This window comes from Antechinus flavipes, chromosome 5, assembly GCF_016432865.1.
Source record: "Antechinus flavipes isolate AdamAnt ecotype Samford, QLD, Australia chromosome 5, AdamAnt_v2, whole genome shotgun sequence".
NCBI classification, from domain to species: domain Eukaryota; kingdom Metazoa; phylum Chordata; class Mammalia; order Dasyuromorphia; family Dasyuridae; genus Antechinus; species Antechinus flavipes.
Window position 1 is genome coordinate 177,457,320 of NC_067402.1, and position 21,762 is coordinate 177,479,081.

At 33.4% G+C, this 21,762-nt stretch overlaps 1 protein-coding gene across 23 annotated transcripts in view; it reads left to right on the top strand.

Annotated features, from left to right (window-relative positions):
- C2CD5 (C2 calcium dependent domain containing 5) overlaps positions 1 to 21,762 on the top strand; it is a 130,792-nt gene that overhangs the window by 20,451 nt on the left and 88,579 nt on the right. For 13 of the 23 annotated variants that reach the window (XM_051963408.1, XM_051963403.1, XM_051963400.1 and 10 more), the window contains exons 4-7: positions 6,151 to 6,246; positions 7,359 to 7,514; positions 15,646 to 15,844; positions 21,256 to 21,407. In XM_051963408.1, coding sequence (XP_051819368.1) covers positions 6,151 to 6,246; positions 7,359 to 7,514; positions 15,646 to 15,844; positions 21,256 to 21,407 — 603 coding nt within the window. Of the gene's footprint in view, positions 1 to 6,150; positions 6,247 to 7,358; positions 7,515 to 15,645; positions 15,845 to 20,152; positions 20,278 to 21,255; positions 21,408 to 21,762 lie in introns of those variants that run through there. The other 10 variants (XM_051963393.1, XM_051963409.1, XM_051963411.1 and 7 more) reach the window with 2 other exon arrangements.

Below are 21,762 nucleotides of genomic sequence, written 5' to 3' on the forward strand. Positions count from 1 at the left end.
ATCAGTACTAAACATATGTGCAACAAGTGTAGCATCCAAATTCTTAAAGGAGAAGTTAAGTAAGTTACAGGCTGGGAAAAACTGGTAAACAACAGAAAGACCAACATTTCATACCATATACCATGATCAGATCAAAATAGGAGCATGCTTTAGACATAAAGGGAGACACCATAAGGAAATTAGAAGAACAAAAAATAGTCTACTTGTCAGATCTATGGAGAAAAGAAGAATTTATAACCAAATAAGAATTAGAGAGCATTACAAAATGTAAAATAGATAATTAAAAACTTTTTTGCACAAACAAAACCAATGCAATCAAGAATTAAAGGAATGGAGTCAGATTTATAAGAATACAAGCTATTCTCCAAGTGATAAATGGTCAAAGAATCTGAAGATGAAGAAATTTAAGCTATCTAAGGCATATGAAGTAGTTCTCTAAATCACTTTTGATTAGAGAAATGCAAATTAAAACAACTCTGAGGGCACCACTCTACATCTATCAGATTGGCTAATATGACAAAAAAGAAAAATGATAAATGTAGGAGAGAATATGGGATAATTTCAACACTAATGTACTCTTGGTGGAAGTGTGCGTCCAACCATCCTGGAGAGTAATTTGAAACTATGCCCAAAGGGCAACCAAACTATATATAATTTTGATTTAGCAATACCACTACTTATATTTTTTAGACTTTTTTTCTTCTGTGGATTTTTGTATTTTCTTTTCCATTTGGCCAATACTATTTAAGCAGTTGCTTTCTTTTTCCAAGTTGTTGATTCCTTTTTCATAATTCTCTTGCATTGCCCTCACTTCTTTCCCCACTTTTTTTTCTATCTCTCTTATATGATTTTTAAGCGTCTTTTTGAACTCTTCCATGAGTACTTTCTGGGCTTGAGCCCACTTTCCATTTTTCTTTAGAGCTTTGCCCTTAGGTGTTTTGACATTATTATCCTCCTTTGAGTTTGTGTCTTGGTCAACCTTGTCACCATAATAAGTTTCAGTGGTTACATTCTTTATTGTTGTTTTGCTCATCTTCTTTGTCCTTTTTCCTTTCTTTGAAATTTTATTTCTGTCCTGGACTGTCGGTCCTAGCTGTTTACCTAGTGCTGCACTGATGTGTCCCTGATTTGTCCCTGGAGCGTCCTTCGGTCTTTGCTTTGCTGAAAAGGTGGCAGGGATATGGCCGGTGCTGCTAGAGGTTGTGGGGTTCTTACCTGGTGCTGAGCCAGGGTCCTAATGCTGCTGTCTGATGTACGCAGAGGTCCAATGGGGTAGCTCTTCATTTCCCCAGGGCTACAAAATCTGGTTGTTGGAAGTTGCTTTTTTGCCCAGGGCTAATCTGAAGCACCCAGTGGTTCTCAGAACCTTTCTCCAGGTGATGCTAAGGCACTTGGGAGTCCTGGTATTTGGGTTTGCCTTCCCCATGCACTGGGGTTTAGGATCTCCTGATGATTTTCTGAGGTGAGGCTTGCTATTGGTTTGCTGGGATGCTTTTCTGTCTTGGATTCTGTTCCTCTTTTACCCAAGTGAGATCTTTTTTGCCTATCTTTTAAATTTTTTGGGATAAAAGATGGTTTCTTGGGGTCTTTTTGCTAGTTCTTAGTTTCATCATTTGTTTTGGGGGACACTATTTTGTGATTGTTTGGTAGTGAATATGGGAGATTTTTGTTAGTTCATTATTTGTTCTGCCATCTTGGCTCCCTTTCTATATAGAAGAGTTTTTCAGTTTAGTTTTTAGTTCAGATTTAGTTTTTTTTCCCCAGGATAAGGTAAACCTAAGCATATTTGTAGGCAGTAGAGTGATAAATACAGAGAAACTAAAGAGAAACACTATTATTTTCAGGTATTGGAGAGTTTAGAACAGCTACATTAAGGAGTTTGACAGTGAGTCATTTTGAGATAAAATCCCATTTACCTGGTTGTGTATCTTTCACATGTTAAAAATAAGATCTGAGTTTAAGATTATCATAGCATGTTGGTGGAGAATCAAGGGATTAAATGATAAAGGGTGTTGCTTTGTTGAACAAGATTAATTGTAGGTTAAGATTGCAAAAGGAGAAAAGTGAAGTTATGGACTGGGAAAGTAAGGAGGAATGTGTGTGTGTATGTAATCTCAATGAAACTTGATAATTTGATTTTCAATTTTAACATTTTAAACTTGTGTGTGATTTAACCATACTATTTGAAAGTATTCATCATTTTACTCTATAATTGAAAGTTTTTGTAGTTTTATCATTATATAAAGAAACTTTTTTTATATATCTTCAAATTTAAAGAGTCCTGGTAAAATTCTGTCATGGTCATAAAGTAGTCATTTATTGTTTGTCAAGTTAATTTTTTAAAAGACTTTTGCAGTATTTCTCAATTCAACACTGAATTATTAAGATAGATGTGTAAGTTATGGCTAAAGATAGAACCATAATAAAGAAGGACAGTATAACATTTCTTTAATCAGGTTCCTGTTTTTAGTTCTATTCTTTTGTATTCAAATCCTATGATTTGATTGCTGTTGTCATTCTATGAAAATATTCAGTAAATAAAGATGTAGATTCACGTGTGGGTATTAAAACACATTACTCATGTCTTATAAGCAGGTAGACAAATCTTTTATAAACTAAAAAACTCTTATTTGAAACAAATGACATGATTTCTACTGATAACATTATAGATATACCTACAAATTACTGAATTTGGTAATGATTCTGGCCTTGGATAGTACCCAGTCTTTACTTCTTATAGAAATATAGTTATCTGTTCCACATGGCAACGTTCTTATTGTAGTTTCAGTATATCCCAGTTTGCATAAGAAGTTAAATGAGAATTTTGCAGAAGATGCAGATGATACACAAAGGCCAGCAGACAATACCGAAAAAGTTTAGAAACTCATTTAAATGCTTTTAATACATGTATAGTAATATATATTTTCAATATATTTTATCTTTAAATACCACAGTAATTCAATTTTTTTTCTCTGGTAGGAAGAGAGGGCTAAAAAATTATACTTGGATTTTCCAAATTGTGGGGATGCCCCACAGTGTGGAAAGGATATCTGTATTAAGTAAATAGCTATTGTGATTTTTTTTTTCTGAGAACCATATTTGGAATAATGATTAGAATAATTTACTTCTCTTATAAAAGTTTTCACTTATTTCCTAAGATCACATTGAAATATGGAAAAAAAAGATGAAAAGTTATTTTGAAATATAGAAATTAAACAATTGACTTAGTAATTGGTATACCTGTGTTGGAAATTCTTTTGAAAAAGAGTGAATATAATTGGGACTTAGGAGTTCTTTTGGCATCTTGGTATTTTATAAACCTTGTTGTTTGGTACATGTATAATATAATGATAATGTTTTGCTATCACCATAATATATGCATTTCTGTATTGTTTCAAAACACTTATCATATTTTATCTCATTTAATCTATGTAACAATTTTGTGAAGCAGGTAGGGTATGTATAATTCTTATTTTATAGATGAGAAAAATTAATCCTAGAAAAATCAAATGACAACTTCATGAGTGATAAAGGAGGAATTTGAGTTCTCATCCCTTTTTTTTCCACAATTTTTTTTTCACAGTTGTTTGACATACATAGTAGTTAAGAGTCATGTGTGAAGCACAAGAAAATAGAATCATGATTTAGTATAACCTTAAAAAAACCTTCATTCCATTTATAGAACCCTTTGTAATAAGGAGGTGGCTCTGGGTTCTTGAAATCTATGTCTCTGAAGCTCCTGAACTCATCTGCACTTAGGGCCAGCGATAGTAAGTGATTTGTTCCAGGTCATAGACATAGTTTGGAGTTTGGAACTGTCTTCTGATTCCTGAACTGAGCTTCCCCTGTGGCATTGCCTGACCTTCAAGTATCAGCAGAAGTAACTTAATAAAACTTCTAAAGATATGAAGAAGTACCCAGAAAAACTACATCAATATTTAACTGCTCTGCCCTGTTAAGAGCTTAAACTTATTATTCCTCAGTTATAAGCAACAGCAATTAAATGCAGAATGTAATTCAGTCTTAATGTCTATTTGGTAGTACAAAGTAAGTAACAACAGACCTAGAAAGTTTCCAAACAGAAGTAATCTATACAGTATTTGTATAATACAAGGCAAAGGTAGCTGTAAAAAGGTGAACACTTATTGTCAAAAAAAGGAGTTAAAAGTGTTTTCAGAGCACATGATAAATCACCTAAACATTTTTGAAACAAACTGATCTTAAAGCTGAAGTAAATATCAGATTTAAATAAAATAATCTAGAGTAGTTTCTTCCTCTTCCACTCCCCCTCCCCCCTCTCCATAGAGCCTTTGAAATGGCTATGATCCAGGAGTGGAATTAAAAAAAAAAAAAAAAAACAACATTCCATGGGGAACATCCACATGAACTCAATCGACACTATGTTAACAAAGAACCTGGGAAAAATATCAGTGCCATACAGATTTATTTGTAGAAATGGAGGGGTTTGTTAAAGGTTGTGATTTAGAATAAGATTATTGCATCAGAAACAATAGAAAGTTTATCCTTAAAGGAATCTTAATTTATAAGTCAGTGTATTTTATCCAGTGAAGTGGTAGAAACATGTCTCTCCAGATTACAAAAATTTATGACTATCATCATCTTATCCTGACATATTATCAGGTGGCTAGAATGATACACTAAAATACTTGCTATCTTTTATAAAATCTATATATTACAAATGTACTTTTTCTTCCTCTCCCAGTCCTTGAAAATTCAACAAATAAAACTGTACAAGAAATGAAACCTAGAAATAGATAGAACTGACTATAAACAGAATTATCCAGACATAACATTGACCCATAAAAATTAAAGATGTTATCTTGCTGCATATTCAGAATCATCAAATTGCATGGAATGAAGAACTTTAAAAAATATATAAATTAAAATCATGTGGGAACAAGGCAGGATTAGGTGTTATTCTTGTCTCCTTTCTGCTACTGTACCAAAGAGGATTTCAAAGAGTTGATCTTGCACTCTCATACTGTTGTTATTGACTAAAACCAGTCATTTTATCCATTTGTGTAACCATATGTAGAATATAAATTATTAAAAAAAAAACCCAGCAAACTAGTGACTTATCTTTGCATAATTTTTAATCTAAACCCCTTAAAAAAAAAGATGAGGAGAATGAGATAACAGTGAAAATAGTAATAAGCATAATAGTAGTAGGTATACAGTGTCAAAGTTTGCAAGCACTTTACATACATTATATCTCATTGGGAAAGTTTTTGGCATGTGTTATGATGAAAAATATTTATTTGGCTGGTGGATAGAATAAGAGGTGGTATGTATAGTATGAAACATGACTGAAAAGTTCTTCATTTTCTGAGATTGGAGGGAAGAAGGTAAAAACAAGTGAAAACAGAACTTTTGTTGTATAGAAGAAGACAACTAAAATGAGAGTTCAAGTTGGTTATTTTTGGTCATAGTGAAATCACAGCAGTTATCTGAGATGGTGGGGTTGAATTCTGAAGGCTAGAGAAAGAGAAAGTGAAAGGGATGCAGGGAAATGATAGGAAGTTTATGAGAGATAATTACCAAACAGCAGACCAGGTCCAGTGTAAATTTATAAAGGAAGTCATCTTTAGGCTGTACTACTTTCTTTGGCAGTTCATGGCACAGTGGGATGAGGAACTGAGAATGGATTCCTAGCGTTACTAAAGCTTTAATAGGTCAGGAGTAGTGGCAGGTAAAAGAAGAAAGAGATTCTAGAGTAGGGGTTAAAGCAGATGGTTAAAATGACAAAGTCAAGAAGGACTAAATATAAGAAGGGGCCAAAACTGGTTTTGTTAAAGGTCAAAAGAGGATTGGGAGAAATGTAGTAATATTGTTTTTCTAACATGACACATCCGTTTGCCAATAACTTTTAGTTTCATAGGTATGAAAATTAGTTTTAGAGAGATATTTAAAGTTCAGAGAAGTTAAATGTTTGCCCATTGTCACACAGTATCAAAGGAAGGATTTCAGTTTAGATCTTGCTGACTTAAAAGTCCAGCACTCTTTCAGTTTTGCTAAGTGCTCTTATAATATGTAATTTAATTAAAAAGAGCCTTTAATTTACTTGATATTTATAAGTAAAAGATTATTTTTTTCAGAGTGTATTTTTATTTTTTTCTTTTTATTTTATAGGTATCCGTGGAGAGATCAATGTAGTAGTAAAAGTAGACCTCTTTAATGATTTAAACCGTTTTAGGCAATCATCTTGTGGAGTAAAATTCTTCTGCAGTAAGTAAATAATTTAATTGGAAGTAGTTTGTTTTTAATACAGAAAAATAGATTTCTACAAATGTGGATAAACTAAATCGTTTAACTTTTAAGATCTAAACAGAAAGTATGTACTTGTCAAGAAATTATTAGTCTCTTCTTTTGTAGACCATTTTACTGGGATCAAAAGCTTCTGAATAAATAGTAATTAGTTTTTGTAAATTTATATGTTTAGGCTTGAAAAATTCAGTAATGTTTTGCTTTTTTCATGAGGTTTGTATACTATTTCTATCCCTGTTCTCAATTTGGTATATATAACCTTTTCTTTAAATAAAAGCATTTTGTATTCCATGTATTAAATCAGTCTGTTCATCTGGGATTTTGATACCACTTGGTTATCATTTTTATTTGTTAGAGGTTGTAGGAATTCGCTGTTGCCAGTTTGATGTTGAAGTCTATGTAGTACTTTCAGAGATAGGTGAGTGTGGTAGCCAGGTAGCGTGATTTTTAAAGACTAATTTAATCATGTTTGGAATAACTTGTTAAAAAGTTTAAAATAAATATTTAATTCCTAGCTTAGTGATTTTTTTTTTAAACTTTCCTTTTCTATTTTAGCTACTTGATTTATACTCTCAATTTTATTTTTATTTCATATTATCTATAGCAGTTACTGAACCACAAAATTAGATCTTAGGCAAACATTTCTTTAACATATTTGTAAGAAAGAGTAAGGCAGCATGGAAAAGTTAGTAGAAAAACGCAGTCTGTCTCTGACATGTACTGGTTGTCTAGTGATAGGAGAAGTGGTCACATAGCATCATAGTAATAAGATAGACCACTTAGATGTTAAAGACAAGCTAAATTGATTGAGGAAGTTTCCACACTGATTATTCTCCATAAAAATGAAATCACAGTCCAGGATAAAAAATAGTGGGGAGCAAAAACCTCCTGGAAAAAAAAAAGAATTTTTCTATTACTGGATATTTCATATCCTTTGTGTAAAAATAGCATTGTAGTAAATACTTTATTACAAAACTTCAGAGTGATATTCTTTAGCTTTAAGGTCGAAGAGGAATTTGTATTTAAAATATTAATTCTGCTTGGTAGAAATGATACTTTTTTTTTTTTAACAGCTACATCTATTCCAAAGTGTTATCGAGCTGTAATAATTCATGGATTTGTAGAAGAATTGGTGGTGAATGAAGACCCAGAATATCAGTGGATTGACCGAATTCGCACACCAAGGGCATCAAATGAGGCCAGACAGAGACTTATTTCATTGATGTCAGGTATATATTTTATTGCAAATTAGAAGTACAGATGAAAATATTTTATAAGAGTTGGAGATGTATATCTAGAGGTTGGCAGAAATATCAGTATTGAAGATGAGATTTGGGAATTATTTCCATAACCATAGGAGTTGAAGGCAGTATGGTTTGTGAAAAAAGCATTGGCTTTTCACTCATTGAATTTGGGTTCAAATTCTGTGTTCTTTACAATCTCTGGGACCTTGGCAAATTATTGGGTGTCTCTGGATTTTATTCATAATAAGACATGACTGGCATAGATGCTAAAGTTTTTCCATCACCATATATATGAGATTAGATTGAAAAGAGAAGTTATTGTGCCTGCCTCAAAGTGCAGTTGTGAGAATCAAATGAGGTACAACATTTATTTATTTATAATGTTTTTTTCCCAAATACTTAAAAAGATAGTTTTTAACATTCACTTTTGCAAAACCTTGTGTTCCAAATTTTTCTCCCTCGCTTTTCCCCTTCCCCCCCAAAAAAGCAATACAGTATAAATGTGCAATTCTAAACATATTTCCATATTTGTTATGGTGTATAAGAAAAATCAGATGAAAAGGGAAAAAAAGAAAACATGAGAGGAAAAAAACACAAGCAAACAAGCAAAAGTAACCAAAAAAGGTGAAAATACTATTCTTTGATTCACAGTCTCCATAGTTCTCTATCTGGATGCAGATGGCTCTTTTCATCACAAGTCTATTGGAATTGAATCACCCCATTGTTGAAAAGAGCCATCACAGTTGGTCATCACATGATTTTGTTGCTTCTGTGTACAATGTTTACTTGGTTCTGCTTACTTCACTTAGCATTAGTTCATGGAAGTCTTTCTGGGTTTTTCTGAAGTCAGCCTGCTCATCATTTCTTATAGAACAATAATATTCTATTACATTAATATACCATAACTTATTCAGCCATTCCCCAGCTGATGCTAATCTACTCAATTTCCACTTCCTTACCACTACAAAAAGGGCTGCTATAAATATTTTTGCACATCTGGATCCTTTTCCCTTTTTTATGATCTCTGAGATATAGACCTACTTGAAATACTTCTGGAACAAAAGGTATGTACAATTTTATATCCGTTTGGTCATCATTCCAAATTGGTCCAGAATGATTGGACCATTTCACAACTCCACCAATGATGCATTAGTGTCTCTGTTTTCCTACATTCCCTCCAACATTATCTTTTCCTGTTATTTTAGCCAACTGAGAGGTGTGAGTGGTACCTTGCAGTTGTCTTAATTTGCATTTTTGTAATCAATGGTGATTTAGAGCATTTTTTCATATGACTAGAAATGGCTTTAATTTGTTCATTTGAAAATTGTTTTGTTCATAACCTTTAACCATTTATCAATTAGGGAATGACTTGTATTCTTATAAATTTAAGTCAGTTCTCTATTTATTTTAGAAATGAGGCCTTTATCAGAAATAGCTAAAAAATTTTTTCCCAGCTTTCTACTTACCTTCTAATCTTGGCTGCATTGGTCTTGTTTGTACAAAAACTTAAATTTATATAATTAAAATTATCCATTATTCATAATATTCTCTACTTCTTCTTTGGCTGTAAATTCTTGCCTTCTCCACAGATTTGAGTGGTAAAGTAGCCTTTGGTCTCATAATGTGCTTATAGTATCACCCTTTATGTCTAAATCATGAACCCATTTCGACCTTATTTTGGTATAGGGGAGATAATACATTTTAAATGCTTTTCAAATCTTAAAACATTTTAATATTAGCTTTTTTTTTTTTTCTTTTTGCCTGAGGCAATTGGGGTTAAGTGACCTGCCCAGGGTTATACAGCAAGGAAGTGTTAAGTGTCTGAGGTCAGATTTGAACTCAGGTCCTCCTGACTTTAGGGTCCACACTCTATCCACTGCCTATCTTGCTGCCCCAGCTATTTTTAAAAGAAGACAATTCACAATGGACATTGGAATAGTTCCATCATTATTCTTTCTTACTATTATTAACAATAGAATTTTTACATGATTTTTTTGTGTGACTGTCTCTTTTTATTTAATTTTTTTAGGCATTTAAATAAAAAAGGCAGGAAAACAAAAGCTAGTAGCAACAATAGTGATTATTCATGTTTATATAGCTTTTTCTGGTTTACAAATTGCTTTTCTCATTATTGACCTGTGAGTCAGCTCATGCAGGAAGGTATTACAAACATTATTATCTTCATTTTTCAATATCAGAAAATTGAGATTCAGGTTAAAAAGTGATTTGCCCACGATTATATAGTGAATAAATATTGGTACTAAGAGTTCTAGTCTTCTGATTCTTGAGCCTTGACACTATTCCCATTATACTCTGTTGTTTCTTAATAAATTGAAGGGGCCTGATATTCCAGCCACCACCAAGACTACTATCTGCTACTGATAGGATAGTCAGGTCAGCCTAGTTGAAATAGCAAGGAACCTTGAGACGGAAATCAGCATTTACCAGGTGTGTCTAACCAGTTTGACCAATTTGACCAATTCTGATGGAACCATTCTAGAACCTTGGGTAAAAGAGAATAAGTATTAGCAGTTTTCCCCTGCTGTAACAGCACCCTGTTTGCAGCCTCTCCCTTGCAGCAGTCATTGAAAGGAGTAACCTATGTGGATAAGAGCGTTATCAATCTCACCATCACTGCTACTACCAGCTGCCCCCAATGGACAAGTAAGTCTAAGAGCACAGAGAAAACTCGGGGCTCCACAGACACTGACTGGATCTACTTCCAGCTGTGGGGCACACTTTCCACCCCTATACCTACCATCCTACTGAAGCCAGCAGTCATCCAGAGTCGCAGTTACTGGAGAGATGTGGTTTGGTAGCTGCTTTTTCAGGGGCCCCAGCCCCCACCTATTGGGGGCAGTCACAGTTGCTGAAAACCCAGAAAAGAAAAGTTATCTCCATCTCATTCCACATTCAATATCTCTGTCACTGGCACATACCTCAACATCAGAGATGGATATTGTTTGACTCTAAGAAAGATGCATTATCATCTGCTTTGTCTATGGTGCCTCTGGGCCTTTCCATCTCACTTGCTGCTAGAACCTCCTATATCTGTTATCTCCTCTATTAGAATCTGAATTTCTTGACAACAATAACTGTCTTTTCTCTTTGTCCCCCTAGCTGTATGCAGTGATTTGTAACAAAGAAAGTGCTTAATAAATGCTTTTTTATTTATTCATTTGAGACTTTAAAAAGAAATGAAGCTAATCTTATTTGTTTCTGGTAATTATATCTGGTAATAATATATGGTCAGAATCCTTCATTAGCTGTTCCTTTGAATTTTTTTCCAGTTCAGGATCTATGAAGATGAAGAAATGTGGGATAGATATTATAGTTAGATGAAGTATGAACTTCTTGAGCAATAGTTCCTAAAGATTATTAATTAATAGATCAGTGTTGGTTTAAGGAAAGTTTAAGATTTATTATGGGACTCTTGATCTAGGCATTATTCTATTAAGACAAAAAATTTTATTAATGTTCTTTGTTTATAGATCACTGGAATTTCTGGATCTCTTTTCCAACCCAATTCTATCGTGCATCAGAAGTTTGTTTTTTAATCTTAAAAATATAATAGGTCACTGACTGAAGACTTTTGAGAGAGGGACTGATAGCATCATACCTGTTATCTGTTTTTCGATGGTCTTCGAAAGGCTACTTTCCAAGAACTAGCTTAGTTAAATACTGAGAAACTTATCACAAATTTGTCTGGCTACTTGCAGTGGCAAGCCATGCAAAAGCCAGGGGAACAAAGTCCCATTGATGTGGCTGATAAGGCACTAAATGTTATTTAGACACTAGATGATGTGCTTTTTAGAAGGACCAAAAGTTGGGGTTTGGTCATGCGAAGAATTCACAATGGTTCTTCTCTTTGCTAAAAGGTAGGTTTATTTAGGAGAATAGGTTACAGATAAAATTGGAGATTCAGTAGACACTGGCAGTGGTAAACATGAAGTAGAGTGGGAGAACATATAAAGACAAGTTCCTCAGTGGAACTCAAAGTTACCCAGACATCCCAGGGAATTAGAGCATGCCCTTATCTGGCAGGCTGAATCCCTGAAAGGGCCCTTGTACTCTAAAAGAGTTATCTGTTAGAAGGAGAAGTGGAGTCAGGAGCATGGTAGGGTTAGGAAAGATATCACTTGGCTAAAGGAGAAAGAAGCTATGAGGCAGAGTGCTATGGACCTTAAGTTGTTTTATAGGGAAAATTTAGCCTCAGATACTTTCCAGAACTTGGATTTCTAACTGGATTACCTGAGGGTGGGAACTAAACTTAATCTCTATCAAAACTTATTCTATCAGAGCTATCTTCCTGCTTGTTCCAGGGAACAATTTAATTTTTATCAATACTTCAAGTATTCTCTGCTCACCATTCAGGATCTTATCACTGGCATTTTCTGTTGTCTTCTAGTTCTCCAGGCATGGCAGAATGCTTGAAAAGGAAATGGATGCTCAGAATCACATAGTTTTTAGACCATTTATAAACTTTGATTGTTAGGCCTCTAAATGTGAAATCTTTAACTAATGACCAACACATGAATTTATCATGCTTGTTTAAGTGACTTGTCCAAGTTCATGTGGCTAGTATCAAGTGTCTGAGACTGGATTTGAACTCGGGTCTTCTTGACTCTAGGGCTAATGCTGTATTCACCAAGTCATCTAACTGGCCCTATCAATCTTTTTTTTTTCCCTCTAATAAATTTATTATTATTTTTTAAAATATACATTGCTTTATGAATCATGTTGGGAGAGAAAAATCAGAGCAAAAGGGAGAAACCATGGGAGAGAGGGAAAAAAAAATAGAAAAAAGAAGTGAACATAGCATGTGTGGATTTATATTCAATCTCCATAATTCTTTTTCTGGATACAGATAGCATTTTCTACCCAAAGTCTATTGGGATTGCTTTGGATCACTGAACCACGGAGAAAAACCAAGTCTTTCATAATTGATTGCACATTCTGGCTGTTACTATGTATAATGTATTCCTGATTCTGCTTGTTTCACTCAGCATCAGTTCATGTTAATCTTTCCAGCCCTTTCTATAATCAGCTTGTTCATCATTTTTTATAGAACAGTAATATTCCATTACCATAATATGATACAACTTGTTCAGCCATTCCCTAATTGGGGCATCTATTCATTTTCCAGTTCTTTGCTACCATGAAAAGAGCTGCTTCAAACATTTTTGCATATTTGAATGTAATTCCTCCTTTAAGATAATCTTGGAACCCAGGAATGACAATGCTGTGTCCCTATCAATCTTGGTATTTTTTGCTATAAATGAAAACAGAAGAAAGGCAATTGCTATTGAATTGAAGGTTGGATCCTTGGAGAGTCAAAAAAAGAACTCTGAGGAATTAGCTTTCTTTATCTTAAGCTCAAAGGCAGAAAGAAATACATCGTGAGACATTTGATCATGTACTTTGGTTTTCATAATATGTATTGACAAAAAGCCTACCATGGAATAATTGAAGCTGTTGCAGTAATTTCATTTGTAGAGAAAAAAGAGGGAGATAAATTCTGTGAAAAATTTGCTAAGATCCTCCCAGATTAAAATGTTATACATTTTGATATTTGGTAATTTCAGTGCAAAGGTATAAGTGGGAGAAAATGATGAATACGTCAGAAAATATAGGCCAGAAAGAAGGAATAAGAGGGGCCAAAGACTTGTAGATTACCAAGAATCCTCATACCACTATATCATGAATACTTAAAAAAATACCTTAAGATTATAAACATTACAAAAACATGGTTGTATTTTAAGTCATGAAATGGCTAGTCATTTTTTGAACATTTTTTTCGTGAACTTAATCAACAAATATTTCAATATGAGTCAATTATGTAGACAGACTTGTAGAAAATAATCAGAATTAGTAAAAAGAAGAAAATGTCAGTGCATGTTGTACCTAAATTCTGACTTATTTAAGCAAGTAATTGATAATTGTGTGGAATAGAGAGAGATAAAGTGAAGAACTTATAGGAATGGATGAATTCTTTTTCTGTATTTTATTTTCATTATTTCTGTGTTTCCCCTATGACCTGTATAATATGTGCAGGCTCATATTTACTTGAGCCTTGGCCAGCTATAAACATATTTACTTAACCTGAGCTGATGAAATTTATCAGTATTTGACATTTATCGATATTTAGTCTATTAGCTGGACCACTATCTGCTTGATTAAGCCTGGAGGCCTGATTTTCTGTTTCCTAGAAATCAGGAGATTTTGAGGAAACAGAAACTTTCCATTCCAATCTCTCCAAATAGCAACAACTAATTGGATGCCTCCCCCTCCCCTTCCCAATGCTCTCTTACTTGTGATGTATTCTCTTGTATAAAAGCTATGCATCTTTACTACTTCTTTAGCCCTCCTACCCCTAGCTTTCTCTTTCTTATCTCATGATAGGACAGCTCATTCTCTGGAGGTTTTCAATAAACAATTTTTCTGCTTTTTACTGAATGATCTCTGAGTAGTCATTTTGGGTAAGGGTCTTCTACATCCCTCACATAATTATAAATGGATAAAATCCTGTAGAAATGACTTTTACAAAGATTGTAATAATTTTATGTAGAAGTTTAGCTGGTATAACTCCATTGCTACAGTAAGGGGACTAAATGTGTCTAAAGAACACTGTAATTAAAAATTCCTCATGCCAAGTAGAGAAATATCATGGCTAACTACAACCGTGGTTTAGAATGTTAACTCATTTGTAAATTTTATTAAGAGGTAAGATGCTTTATTTTCACCTATATTGCCTATAAAAAAAGAGAAACACTTAGAAGAATAGATCGAATTTAAAGAAAATTTGGCAACAGGCCCAACTAATACTATCCCAAGTGTCTTTATGGGTGAAGATGGAAGAAGCATATTAAATAGAAGAAAATGGAAAATGTGTGTACAGATTTTTATTACAACCTGTTTTGTCCATCCAGGATAGTAGAAATGCCTGTTTTGGGTATGCTTTCTGCTAGGCCTCTGCCAGTATACAATTCACTTATATATAATTCATTCAGGCTTCTGTCTTCTGTATTGGGCCTGAGTGTTCTATCTTTTTCCCCTTTTTATCTTCCCAGCTCCTATTGTGCTAATGCTAAGGCCTGAGCATTGTTTCCCCTAAGCTCTTCCCTTCAAATCTGGGACCTAGAAATTCTCCCACTGTGCCAGGATTTGAGTACTGACTTGGGTACTTCTACTTCCAAAACCTAAACAATTGTGCCACTGCTGGAACTGAATCACTGTTCCAGTGTCCCACTGCCCACTTTAGTATGTGTACTAAGACTGCTACATGTGAAAAGTTTACATTTCTGCTATGGTAGAGCCTATACTGGATCCTTTACCCAATTCTTTCTGGAAATACCAATGAGAAAGAGAGGTCTAAGTCATCAGAACCAAAACAGAGACTATATCTTCTTTTAAACTGACATACTACACAACACTCAACATCCTTCCTTTCTCATCAAATCATCTGAGTTTATATTTAGCATATTTTCTTGATCCCCAATTCCAAAAAAGGCTGTGAGATTCTAGAGGAAGGATTAAGCATTGTTCTTTCAAATACCCTCCCTCCTTCTCAAATTCCTTGCATCAAAGAATACCCCCCCAAACACAGTTTATTATGGCCTCCTATATAGAGTATAAAAAGACCCACCCAATTCATTTCTTATAATTTTTAGTTCCAAAATTATTTCCAGGGAGGCCTACTACCAATTCATTTCTTATAATTTTTAGTTCTAAAATTATTTCCAGGGAGGCCTACTAGATCCATTGTAACATGTATATTGAAGCCTAAGGTTTTATCTTAAAAATATAAAAGGGAAAATTTATGTTTATGATAAAAATGAAAATATTTGAATGAAAATTATAGCTGCATTGAGAGAGATTAGCTTCTAGTGTCCATGCTATCATATATTAGATATGTGACCTTTTGTAACTTTTCTGGCTCTGTTTTCCCATTTGCAGGATAAAGTGCTTGGATTAATTGATATTTAAGGTTCCTTCCAGCTCTAAATTTGGGATTCTTTGAATTTCAATAATGTATTGACTATTCATTTTCTTAAAATAGTCATTGTTTTTTTTTTTTTTTTAAGAATTTGGGTTTTTGGTCTCTTCTATCTTATAGGTGAACTACAAAGGAAGATTGGTTTGAAAGTACTTGAAATGAGAGGAAATGCCGTTGTTGGGTACTTGCAGTGTTTTGATCTAGAAGGAGAATCTGGATTAGTGGTACGAGCCATAGGAACAGCCTGTACGCTGGATAAATTAAGTAGCACAGCAGCATTTCTTCCTGCATGTAATTCCCCATCCAAAGAAATGAAAGAGTAAGTATGAGTTTAAGTGCCTAACTTTTAATGGAGAAAGCTGTTCATCTTTTTCCTGTACATGTTCACTTTATTTTAAACATGACCAGTAGGGTGAGCCACCACTTTTTATTAACATAGTGATTTCCTGTCAGAGTTCATTGTCAAAACTATCTAAGTTAGAAAATAAAATTTGTACTAATGTATATATTGTATAACACTCTTCAAACTTGATTTTGGACTATCTGTTTTAGAAGAGTATTTGTGGGTTATATTTTACACATTTCCTCAGAAATTCAAAAGATTCTTTGATTTCTGATCTGTGTTCTGTTTATGATAATGTAGAGGCAGTAGGCTAGACTGATCCACGTGCTGGAGAGTTTCTCCTGCATTATAGTTTGAAGGAGGGTAGTTAAGAAGCCATCACGAGCCATCAGAGAGACTTCATCCTATTATATCTAAGGAGGACACATAAAGCTGAACATTTGCATGTATTTCAGGCAGATTAGTAGAAAAATGAAATTTTCCATTTTACTTTTGATTGCTCCTAAGATCTGCTGAATTATTTTAAAAATCAAATGAGGCACAGAAGGTGGGGAGAAAGACCTAATTTTCCCATTTCTTGAGATTAACCTCATTGGTTTTGTAAATGAAAAAAGATCTTAGTGATCATAGAGTTCAATTTAATCTCCCTATGTTGAAGCTGAAGAAACTGAAGATGACATAACTTGCTCCAGGAACTGACAAAAACAATTATTTAAACCCAGGCCTTCTTAATTCCCAGTTCTTGTTCTTTTTCTCTTTCTTTTATGAAGAAAGCTAGGTGGAAGTTGCAATAGCAGATGGTTTTGGAGGACCCAGATAACTGTGGTGTTTTTTTTTCTTGTCATGGAAGGGTCCTTAAAAAATTGTAGTCCTTTATTCATTTATTTGCAATGAATCCATTGCATTAAGGATCTAGCTTTTGTAGCTACAATTCCTATAGTTAGTTTTCCTTATCTTGTTTCATGTGATTATAGTAGAAAGAAGAAAAACAGAAGATGGCTACATTGCCTTTTTACATCTCCTTTGTTGCGGTCAATTAGCTAACTGGGAAACAAATTTTGCATATTTTCTGGAATTCTATTAATTTTAGGACTGCTACTGTGAATTTATTCTCTAGTTTTTTGATTCTACGATAATGAATTCTGATAAAAAGAGAAATACCTGTATTATGAAGGACTTTTTCAATTGAGAACATTTTCTGAAATGTGTTCTTTAAAATATTTGTAGCTTTTAAGAATATCTCTGATGTTTTAAATTATCTCTTTTGTATTCTTGATAACTTAATAATTTAGAAATCTATATAAAATACCATGCTATGATTTTTCTAGCCATAACTATGCTGATATTTTAATATATCAAAGGATTATAAATTGTCAAGGAAAATTTGGTGAAATATGGCTTCATCTTAGTTCTATGTGAAGAGTTTAGAGCCCTCATCTGTAGTACCACGGTCTTCATTATAAGGTGATATCATTTGAATGGTGATCCCATAATATGTAGCCAAGAATGCTTTAGTATATTTCCAGTGTATTTGGATATTCAGTTAAGAAATGTTGTGTTTTTATAAAATCTGACTTTCAAAATATACTTTATTTAAAATTTGTATTAAAAGTTAATTTCATTTGAATTTATTACATTTCCACCTATTTTACTTTTTAAATAATTTGAATAAAGTAAAAAAAATTAGTTTGAACACAATAAACCTATTGATCAACATTTATAAATGGCTATTCTGCTTCAGGAACCATGATTACCTTCAGGGTATAAGATACAATCTGCAGAAGTGGTCTTTACCTTTGATGAGATTATTTCATACAGGAAAGCAGGACCTCCTTATGTGAATATGGAGTTACTGTGAAAAGATTGAATACAGATAAATACAAATTAGTGACATTCAAGCTAGTTTGCAGTAGCTGTAAGGAGAAGTTAAGAAGGGCTGTATTCTGATTTTAGTGCTTAAGTTGGATCATATAGGAGGGGCTCAGTAGCATGTTCTAGCATGAAAAATAATCAGCCCCAGAGATTGGTGATGGAACATCATGCATCAGGAAGAGAGAGAAGTTAGGACTAAGTTGAGAAGGACTTTATATTTGATTCTTGAGACATTTGTTGAGTAACATGCTCAGAACTGAGTTTAGGGAAAATTACTTGGGCAGACCTGTGGAGGAGATACTGAAATGGTAGGAGAAGCCTTGTAGTAGTATCACTAATTAGGAAGCTGATGAGTAATCTAGGGAAAATTGGATGATAGTCTGATCTAGGTCATGTGTGAGAGAGATGGATTTAGAAATGGCAAGATTGGACAATTGATTAGATAAATGAAATGAAAGTGTATAAGAAAGATAAAGCCAAGGTTTTACAGTTTAGGAGACTATATTTTTGTAGTCTTGATGGTACTTTTAGCAGAAATAGCTTTTGGAAAAGGGAAGGATTTTGGAGAAGGTAAATTGACATGTTGCATTTGAGATATTCCATTGGCAATTGATGATGTGAAACAGAATTTCAGAGAAGAGATCTGCGGTTGGACTGATTGATAACTGGCATTAGAGAACTAAACCCAGGAGAGTTGGTGAGGTTATTGAGAGAGTAAAGAATAGGTGGGCGTAGGACAGTGGAATTTTTTTTCTGTGTTTATACTACTCTGAAAGAAAAATGTATAAAATGCTCTTTAGTGTGATTTGTTTGTAGTCAATAAAGTTAAAATAATTTAGATGTTTTCATCAGTAAACTATAGTACATATATCACTAATGTACATTATTTTCATTTTGGGGGAGTAAAATTTTCTATTGTGATATTTCTTTTGTTTATAGTGGTAGTTTTTTGACATCATGTTTTTGTTAAAGTAAAAATTATTTTGATGGTTTCTATTGGTGGAATATTAAATAAGTACTATGTAATTTTATTATATACCTAGTATATGTAGATTAAAGCAAACTAACAATATGAGTACCCACATTATAAAAATAAGAATATTAATCTGCAAACTATATTGAAGATTACTATGGCCATCAATGCTAGAAGATTGCTCTTTGAGAACAACAATTCTGTGATAATACTTACCATATAACAATAGTTCATCTGTGGTAAAGGATCATAAAATAAGGTCAATAGAAGTTGGACTTTCTAGACTTCTGTTGAGTAAATGAATATTGAAAAAAGCATTTTTTTCATTGTTTATTCACAAGATTTTTTTAAAAGTATGCATCAATGAAAAAAGCATATGAAATAAGTTGTTTAAATACCATTCACAAAAATCTTATTTATGGCCTGTAGATTTTTTTTTTTTACTCAGGACATTTAAGTCTTTTTTTAAGTAAAAATTTTATAATTTGAATATATATTATATATATATATTTTACTGGTAAAAGTTTTTATTATATAAATATATTATACTACATGTATACTATATTGCTTTATTTAGGATGTTAATAGTACTATGTCACAAAATTGAATTTAAATTGACCTTTGAAAAAATATATTCTATACAAGTAATAGCCCAAAAGAAATTAATTTTGGAAAACCCAACTATTGGTTTAATTGAGGACATATTTTTCATAATGCTTTTTGCTTTGTTCTGTGTATGTTGTCATCAATATTAAAATGACACATATACATTAAGTTATTTATTCTTTTATTATACAGTTTCACTTAGAGTTCTCTTTATCCTAAATTGTTAAGAATTGTTAATTCTTCATAATTTTTCCTCCAACAGAAAATGTTCTTGGAACTTTTTCTATTAGTCAAACATATGTAAAATTCTCTTAAAGAATTTGATTGTATAAGTGGCACATTATTTAGGATTGCTGATTTCAAAGTTGTAATATGATTTAGCTCTTTATATTTAACTTTTCAGTTTTATGGGTATTTTCCTCCCATAAAGTCTGTACTATGAGGTCACTGATGATGAAGGTAAAGAGAAACCTTTTATTTTTAAGGCAACCTTAGAGCCAAAATCTTAAATTCAACTAAGCACGAAAATATATTGTACTTTTTACTTCCTTAATTCTCTTATTAAAGCTGACAGTGTATTAACGTTTCCTTTAAAATTTTTGACTAAAATATATCTTTAGCTAATGTGTATCTGTTCTTTCTTCCCTCTTCCCCCTGCCCCTTTTTGGGTTTCTTCTGGTCTTTTGCATGTTAGGGATTTGTAACTCTTAGGAGCTGCTTAAAAATATGTGCTCTCCTCTAACTAAAGCATCCTGCAATCATTTTAACATAACTTTGCAATCTGTTGTATATATTGTTTTCTTTTCTTCCACCTTGACTGCAAATTCTCTCAGGTCTCCGCTGGTTCACCCTCCAAGCCATGGATGCCGCTCGACTCACAACAGCCCAATTCACACTGCTACTGGCTCACGACTTACTCAGAACTTCTCTGTGTCTGTTCCCACTCTCATCTACACTGGTACGAGACTGCTCAGACTCAGGAGCTGGGGAGAGACAGGCCACAGGCAGAGTGGTCGCAAAGGGCAGGCAGGCAGGCAGTGTAGGCAGGTACCACAAATCTTTTGTCCTTCCTTTTCTCACTGGAAGTCCTGCTGTCGTGAGGAACTACTGTATTCAACTGCTAAAACAAGGGCTATAGTTGTTTGGAAGAGAAAGTGTCCTTTTCACTTCAAAAGTCTCTTCCATAGATCCATACACATGTTTTCAAATTTACAGTGGAGTACTCCAATACATGGCTTTGCATTTTCTTTTTGGTTTTACTTGAAAACCAGAATTATTATTGGACAGGAAATTAATTGTCCAAATTGTTTATATCTTCTTATTTTTCCTCTTATAAAATCTTTTAAATACAGCTTGTGTAATTCTGTGGAAGAGATTTTGTTGGAAAACAGGTAAGCAGTGATTCTGCACGAAACAGAAATGTTTCAGTGTAGTTATATCCATTTTCTTCATTGCTTTGTTTTTAGCTGTGGCACTCTTGATGCTATAGGATAAGGAAACATTTTTATTTTGGAAGATATATATGTGTGCAAATATCAGTTATATTTGAACATATTTACACACATCATTTGCAGTCATCATCATTTTTTTTCTTTTGTAACTGGAATCAAAAAGCATTGTTTATTTGAAAATATTTTCAGCCATGTATTTATTCTCTTTGGTTATTTCTCTTTGGTATTTTTTTTTTTCCCTGAGTCTGACATTTCATGCCTTTTACTTGGCTCGTTAACTGTTTCAGTGCAGATAATATTTATCTGAAAAATACTGAATGGGTAAATAGAAATTCTTTGTCTTTGACCTTATCCCCAGCTTCACACTTAAGAAATGACTGCTGGCCCAGCCCCAACCCATCCCATCCTGGTGTTTGGATCATGCTGCCATCAGCCAGGTCCTTTGGCACATGATTGCTTAATATCTTTCCACCTTCTTCTGGCAGGATTCCCTTCAATGAAGATCCCAATCCCAATACTCACTCATCAGGACCCTCCACCCCTCTGAAAAATCAAACTTATTCCTTTTCACCTTCCAAGTCCTACAGTCGACAGTCCTCTTCTTCTGACACAGATTTGAGTTTGACACCCAAAACTGGTAAGGCGCTTCCACCCGCTTTTTTAATTTGGTTCTGTTCTTGTTGGCTTTTCATCCAAGCTTTTTCTTCTGCTTTTGGCATATAAGTTAATAAAAATGATGCCAACGCTAATAATTTTCAACTGTCACAATTAAAATATGAATATATTTTTACAATGCAGGGATTAACTTGATGTGATTTCTACTAGTAGGTTGGTAGCTCAGATGTTTAATTTTTTTTGATAGTTTTAAGTTATAGACTCTAGATAATAAACACAATTCTTATTTTATCTATAGACTTTTTTGTTTAATACTATAATATGTTGGGAATCACATTATTTTACTAATGATATTAGGAAGTAGAAGAGTTAACATC